Below are 7,718 nucleotides of genomic sequence, written 5' to 3' on the forward strand. Positions count from 1 at the left end.
AGCTTGTTGTAGAGGTTGTAGAGCGGTAAGGCCGAGAGGTTGCTGCCGGGGTAGTAGAGCGGCGCCGGGAAGGCGAGGGAGCGCGGCACGGGCACGCGCAGCAGCGAGCTGTCCCGGAACACCAGCGGCATTCCCACCAGAGTCTGCGCCGACGCGTGCGCCATGTTGGCCGCCTCCAGCTCGGCCGAGAGCTGCCGCTTCCACTTGTTGCGGCGGTTCTGGAACCAAGTCTTGACCTGGGTTTCGGTGAGCTGCAGGCTGGAGGCGAGGCAGGCGCGCTCCGAGCTGCTCAGGTAGCGCTTCATGTCGAAGGTGGACTCGAGCTGGTACACCTGGCTGCGCGAGAAGACCGTGCGCGTCTTCTTCTTGGCGGCGCCCGCCTGCCGCTCCGCGCCGCCGTCCCGCGGCCGCTCGGGCCTCGGCGACGGCGAGCCCGCGGACAGAAGCCTCTCTTTCTCTTCCTTAAAGTCCGGGTGCGCAGGAGAGAGGAAAGGCGTGCGCTCCGAGCTCGCGGGCCCTGCGCCTCCGACGCCCTTCGGGGTACCTGGGGAGTGAGAACAGACAGGGAGGCCATGGAGTTGGGGAGCCTTAGAGACACCCCCCCTCCCCAGCTCTAGCCGGCAGAAGGCCGCGGCCTTGGTCCCAACCCTTTCCTTTTCTCCCTCTCGCTGGAACTCAAAGCCCAGCACCTCGGCCTTTAAAAAGCAACAGGAGAGAGATCCAGCTGCTTCTAGTCCGGGGTCTCTGTGCTCCCAGTTTCATGGAAGGACAATTAGCAATAAGGGGGAGGAGGTTTGGAGGGGGAACATTAACATCATTTTTAAAGGTGATTTTGCCTTGTAATAACTGAGCTGGAAGAGTTCTCCGAGCTTTATAGGCTGGCATCATTTCACAGGCCGTTTGTTCGGAAATCATGCTAAGGGCTAACGCGGGGCTCCCCTCCGTCAGATGTTGTAAAGAGGAACCATCTCTGAAAGGCACCATTGTCAATCACTCGGAGTGCTGATCATTCAGAGAAGGAGCAGGAGGAGGGAGAGAGAGGGAGAAAGGGAGAGAGAGAGAGAGAGGGAGAGAGAGAGAGAGAGATATTTTAAGATGTCATTCTTAAAGATCATGAACAAGAAATTTAAACACATGAGAAGACGGATAATTACCATGTGAAAACACTATCTCTGGACAGAAGGGTCCTATGTACAAGGAGGGTAGAGTTTTAACTAGGGCTTCACTCTCCAAGGCAGTAGAGACCGACGGACAGCTCAGCCCCGACTTCCAGACCTCGTGTTGGGAAAGTGTCACCCGTGCATAGGGGATATGGAGGGCAGAGCCGTATGTGCGGCCCGCCCCGTGCCAGCCGCTATGGTACACTCTCCCTCACCCCAGCCTTCCCCAGGACCGCGTCCCGGTGTCCTCCCGAGCGCCCGCCGGGCCGAGGACGCAGCACCGCGCGCGTCTCCTCCCCTCAGACCCGGACCGGAGCGGCCGCGGCTCTGGCCAAAGGGGGGCCCCGCGCGCGAGTCCCGGCACAGCTTCCCTCCCCTAGAGCTTGGTGCTGCCGCCCCGGCGGCGTGCGATCCTTACCCAGGCAAGGAAAGGGGATGGGGGGGTGGTGCTTGGGGCCGGGCTCCTTGGGGCCGTGCGGGTCTGGGCAGAAGCAGGCGGGTGCCTTCCAGCCGTCGTCCGGCTCCTCCTCCTCCGAGGACACGGACAGGCTGCGCTTCCTGGCCGGCCAGCCGGCGGGTTCCCGTGGCGCCTCCGAGGGGCCCCCGCCCAGGATGGACTGAATGGTGAAGCTGGAGACGCCGCCGGCCGCCGGACACCCCTTGCCCGCATCTTCCTTGCTGCCCATCCTGGGTTCATAAGAAATCGGAGGAAACCAAGAACTCCCTTTAGAGACGATCTGGGTGGAAGGTGGTACAGGCAGGCAGGCGGGGGCGGGGGGAGGCGGGGAGGGGAGTCAGGGGGAGGGGGCGACGAAACTGGCGAGACGTCCCCTCAGCGCGGGGTACATGCGGACACGGGACGGCTGAGCGGGGGTCCTTGCCCGCCGGGCTCTGGGTACGCCCGCCCAGCCCCAGCGCGAATGCCCCTTCTTTGACCACCACCAGCTCGCTGGGTCTCCAGCGGCGCAGAGGTGGCGCGGCCTCATTTGCATAGAGGTTACAGGGACGCGGCCAATCGCAGCGCCGCCGAGCGGCCCCGGAAATTTTCAAAAAGCTCAGGCAATGTAAGCAGCGCCTGTGCACCCCGGAGTGCGCCGAGGGCCAGGCAGGTATCTGCTGTGTCTACCCAGGGACAGCCGGGGCCGAAAGCAGCATAGATTCCCGCCCAGGCTCCTGCCATTGTGGCAGCTCGGACCCCAGCCCTGTCGAGGGACAGGGACTGCTCGGGTCTCCAAGCTGGAGCTGGTGTGGCCCGACGCCCTCGGGCGACGGGTCCTCGTACCCTTGGAAGAGTTCTCACAGGCTGCTACACGACCCTCCCCCAACCTCCCACCTCTTCTCGTACCCGCGAGCAAGTAGGTCTGGGAGTCCCCAAACGGATGCGCCGAGCACGGGGGAGTGGGGGTTTAGAAGCATGCGCCTTGGAACTGATGCTATTCTTGGGAGCTTAGTCGGGAGGCCAGGCCGGGAGCAGACAACTTCTGCTCTTCCAGACCCCACCCCTGTCACAGTCCAAACGGGGCCGCAGGATCATGATCGCTGGCTGGGGGTGGGGAGGAAAGAAGAGCCCTAGATCTTGCTTCGAGAAATCCTGGATTGAGTCCCAGCACCACCATTTCACCCTGCTTAAACTTGGACAATTCCAGTGCCAATCAGAGCGTCACTGTCCTCATACGTGAAATGAACTTCTCGTTAGCATCTCCCGGCTTCCCCTGTTTTGAGGATCGCCTTTAGTAAAAATACAAAAGCACCCAAAAGCCTAAAACCACTAGGAGCTCATAGTAGATACTAGGCAGACTTTTGCTGAATAACCCACCACCGGCCCTCCTGTTCCATAGGTGATGCTTGTGGATTGTTTTGTTTTGTTTGTTGGCAAATACTGGAGGTCACGAAGTCGCTGCAGAAGTAGAAGCACTTTGCTCTCAGGAAGGGGAGAAGGAGGTGAGGGCAGGTTTCAGAATTAAGCAAAACCGATTTGCACCTTGGCGGGGTGACTTCGAACGGGGTACTTAAATGGTCTGAGCCTCGGTTTCCTCATTTCTAGAATTGGGGGAATCGATGCTGCCTTGCAGAAGCCTGGTGAGGCGCTCAGTAAACCTGGTTCCCTCGCTTGTCCTCACGGCCCCCTCGGAGCCCTGGCTCTCACCTGTTTAACTCCCAGGTCAGCTTTAACCGGATCTAGAATCAGCCCGGCGGAGGCCAGACGGTTCGCGGGCACAGCCGTCTACACAAGCTTCAAGGAAAGGAAGGCGAGGCAAGGCCCCGAGGCGCTCAGGCCACCCCACCCCCTGGCTGTGCAGCCACGGACCCATCGATCAAGAGATCCCGGAATCCAAGCCTCTACGGTGCCCCCAAATGCAGCCAAGAGTGAGCGGAGACTCTGGAATCAGTCCCCACAAATGTCCAGACGCTGCACCATGACGGTGCAGTTCGGGTCCCTCCTTGCCCGCGCCGCCGGGGTTATTCAGTAGAGCGCTTATAATATCATTAGCCGCGGTGAGTTGAGCGACCGCAGCCCTGCCCGTGGCAGAACCTCTCCCTACTTAACTCCTCCAAGGGCTCGTTAATGGGCTAATTGATTAGGAGTCGCGGGCGCAGCCGGGGCAGGGCCACGGGAGGAGGCGGGGGCCAAGGGCTGTGCGCCGCAGCCCGGGAGGCCGGCGAGGGGCAGGTGCCGGCCTCCGTCACCGCATTAACCTCTTCAGGGCTCAGCGGCCGGGTCGAGACACATTACAAATGGTCAGCTTTAATCATGGTGTCAGCTCATTAACCCGGAAGGACCTGGCGCTGAAATACAATTTGTGCGTCCTCCTCTGCGAGGCGAGGCGCAGGCTCCAGGGCCACGTCGCAGCCGCTCCTGCGTGCTCCCGCACAGTTGGGGGGTTGAGGGGAGGTTCCTGGAAAGAAACACCCTATTCTCACCGGCCTGGGCCTGTGGCCTCTCCGCCTACCGCAAGCACCCTGAGTGGGCGCCGTCTTCAGGCCCAGGCCGAGGCGGCCCGGCAAGAAATTGGCCAACGCGACCTGTCACTGGGGAGGAGAGAGTTGGGTAGGGGAGGTTGGTTGAACCCTTATGGGTTAGTAGATACTAGGTGCTGGCAACCTGGAACACGCTGGGGAACATCCCATCATTCTTCACTCTAGTCCTCACAGCAAACCTGTGGCAGATCTTTGTCCCCAATGCACAGATGGGGAAACTGGGGCTCAGAAAAAAAGTGATCATGCCAAACAAGTAAGCAATATTGAAGCTCAAGGTTGTTCCACTGCCCATACCAGGCCCTTGGGAGGGGGCGTGGGGTGAAGCAGGCCTTGAGCTTGGGAGTGGCTTCGAAAAAAACCGTGAGGAATGCCCCCCTCTCAGGAGGTAGGGGGCGGATGTGTGTTTGGGGTCAAAGGCTCAAGAGATTGGCCTCTGCCAGGACAGAGACCATGCGAGGTGGCTGCCCGGCCTCTGGGATGGGCCTCAGAGAAACAGCTCCCAGGCCTGGGAGTGGTAAGGGACAGGGGGTGACCCGTGCATCCTGGCTTGAGGACTCTAAACTAGGAAACAGCAGCCTCTGCAGCCTCGGGACCCCACAACCTCCCCGCCCCCATCCTTCACCCCAGGCTATTTTCAAAGTCAAAGGGAGCCCTCCGGCCTCTTACTTTGCCAGCTAGCCACTCCCACTGGCGTTGACCTTCCCTTGTACACAGGTGCGCTACAACCCAGCCCTGCGAGCCTCTCCACCCCACACCCCACACATCTTCAGAAGCTCATGCTTTAAGCAACAGCACACACTTGCATAAACGCTTACACACTCACACACAGTCAGCAAATGTCCACTGAGTTCCAACTAGTGTGCGCCACACACACACTACACTAAACCAGGGAAGCGATGGCACAGGGTGGAGGCTGGAAGCCTCTGACTGAGACTGGGGAGACACCTGCCTCCGCAACCCAACAGACCATCCCCTCGCTTCTCCTCCACTGCCAACTGGTCAACTGCGGGGTCTACCGTCCCTCATACACCGACAGCAGTCACAGCATGGAGCCAGATGTCCACCGTTCCTTTGGGGCATTTGGGGCTCCCGGAGACTTCACCGAAATCGCAGACACTTCACCCAGACACTCACTCCTGGGCCCTGGGCAGCTGCAAAATGCACTCTCAGGAACCCCCACCCCCACCCTCCTAGAACCACCACCCACAGACACCCAGTCTCTCTGCCCTTAAGTGTGGCAGTCCTTCAACTCAATACCACCTTGTGCCCCACCCTCCTAGTCTCGGGAGAGCCCCGCCCCTCCCGACTCTACTCTATTCAGATTAACAGCCCTACCTTTGAGATTGCCCCCACCCCAGGAATTAGGCATAACGGGTTTAGGAATAGTAAACTTTCTGAGACTGAAAGGACGCTTAAAGTTTAGGTCTGGAGATTACGCCACTGCTCAATATTAAAGTGGCCCACAGCAAACTTGCGAGGAGCCTAATAAAAATTGATCCTCTCTGCTCTGCGGCAGTTGGGAAATAGGCTGGCTGAGCCCGGTAATAGTGGAAGAAGGCTCTCTCCGAAATGACAGATGAAGTCATAAACAAGTTTGATCTTGGAATCAAGCTTCGATAAATATTAAACACAGTCTGACCCCCCCTCTTACGCCAGTGGATTATGATATATGGCGCGTCCAAACTTTAAAATAAGGAAATACCAGAGAAAATGATCTCAATAAATTTTCTAAGTATAAACGTTGATTATGTTTCGATTTTCATTCAAGAGCCTCTGCTGTTCGTTCTATGGTGCAAATGACATCTTGCAATAGGCTTTTGGGGAAAAGGGATCCCTATTTGAAAAAGAGAGCCCCAGAGGTGTACAATTTATGTAATCTGCGGCTGGAAAATGAATTGTGTAATTTATTGGAAAACAGAAAGTCATGAAGATTGGATCAGCATAGCCGAGTCCCGACAGTCCCCCCCCCCCGCCCCCCATCCATCAAGTTCCAATTAACAGCCTAACCAGAGAGCTTTAATGGGTTTCCAATCTAGTGGCCTGATAGACTCATCAATTCCTCTGGGAGAAATTAAGAAAATCGACCGCCCCTTGGCGACGCAGTGTCATTCCTTTCTGCAACTATATGTCAAATTAAAAACACAATTAAAATTTAAACTGTTTCAATCAAAGGGTGCCCTGCAACCTATGTTTCACTTAATAGAACTTTGATGAAAATCTGATGCGTGCACTCCATCACCAAGGGGGCGAGGGCAGCGAAAAAGCTCAAGAGAAGGGGATTCTTTCCATTCCTTTAAGACACTAGCGCTGGGGTGAGGCACACCAGGTGACTCCACCTCACCGCTCCTGGCTAAGTGATGGGCCCAACGCGCTCTCGAAGCTCTCCCACTCGCTGGCTCTACACTTCTCCCCCAGCCCATTTTCCTCTCGGTCCACTGCACCAGAAGGGATCCTTTGGGAACCCCGACCACCCAAATTTGGTGCAGTTTCACCCCGGAGACACATCGCCTGCAGCCGCGGCCAAAGAAGGGACCTGGGTAGTACGACCAGTGCGCACCGTCTGGGAACTCGACGCAGAGGCACGCAGCCTCCAGCTATCCTTGCTCGCGTCTCTGAAAACTGCCAGGACACTCGAGCGAAGGTCTCCGGGATCCTGGAGGCAGAAGGGTGGGAAGAAATCCCAGGAGGATAAACGGGTCCTAGTGGAGGCTAGGGCTGCATTGCCATCTGAGACCCGATTTCCCAGAAGCCGCCGCTCCCCACCTGATAAGCCTTCAGGGTACTTCCGCAGGAGAGGCGCACCCGGGGACAAGTGCAGCCCAAGTCCCAACTCAAAGACCCGGGTCGCAGGCACCAGGAAAGGCTTCAAAGTACAGCCGGCCTAGTTACCTTCGCGGCCCTTTTGTCTCTTCAGCCACCCACCCACTCCACAATCGTTTGTAGGTCAAAGAGTGAACACCTGCCCTGCACACCCAGACGGGCGCACGGGCGCACACCAGCGTGCACACTTCCAGATGTGTAAGCACAGATCGCTCGTACCGTACCCCAAAGCCTGGGAGGGTCTACAGGCAGGGCGGGGTAGCCGGCAGAGTGGGCGGGACGCCGGAAGGAGGAGCCGCGCAGGTCACCTCTGCGGGGCCACGCGTACGTGCCCGGTGGGGCGATGTCCCCCGGGCCTGCCCAGCTACGCTTCGGACCCCAGGCAGGGATTTCTGTGGGGCTCATGGTTCTTGCACCCTGACCCCGTTGGGGTGACCAAGTAAGGAAGGTCTTTTCCTAGCATCTCTACGGAGTCTAAGTTTGGATCGCTAAGGGGAAACGGCCCTCAGGATAGGTCGCTGGGCCGCGGGGCGTGGAAAACCGCGAGAGGTGGGGCAAAATGGAGTCTTGGAGGCGGGCAAGGCCGTGCCCGGCAAAGTCTGCGGCCCCGCAGGGCCTCTCGAGGGAAGTTAGGTACCCTGCGCGCACGGAGGGGCTGAAGCAGGAACGCTTGGCCCCCCGCCCGGGGAAGTCAAGCAACGCGAGGCCCCGCCAAAGCTGCGCAGCCCTGTGGGACCCCATTGTTCTGGCTCCCCCCTC

At 58.6% G+C, this 7,718-nt stretch overlaps 1 protein-coding gene across 1 annotated transcript in view; it reads right to left on the reverse strand.

The window, feature by feature from the left end:
- HMX2 (H6 family homeobox 2) overlaps positions 1-1,898 on the reverse strand; it is a 3,054-nt gene extending 1,156 nt beyond the window's left edge. Inside the window, exons 1-2 of the mRNA XM_015590163.1 lie at positions 1,579-1,898; positions 4-544 (exon numbers count right to left, since the gene is read on the reverse strand). Coding sequence (XP_015445649.1) covers positions 4-544; positions 1,579-1,846 — 809 coding nt within the window. The 5' untranslated portion in view covers positions 1,847-1,898. The remainder of the gene's footprint in view (positions 1-3; positions 545-1,578) is intronic.
- Between the last annotated feature and the right edge of the window lie 5,820 nt (positions 1,899-7,718).

This window comes from Pteropus alecto, unplaced genomic scaffold, assembly GCF_000325575.1.
Source record: "Pteropus alecto unplaced genomic scaffold, ASM32557v1 scaffold74, whole genome shotgun sequence".
Lineage (NCBI taxonomy): Eukaryota > Metazoa > Chordata > Mammalia > Chiroptera > Pteropodidae > Pteropus > Pteropus alecto.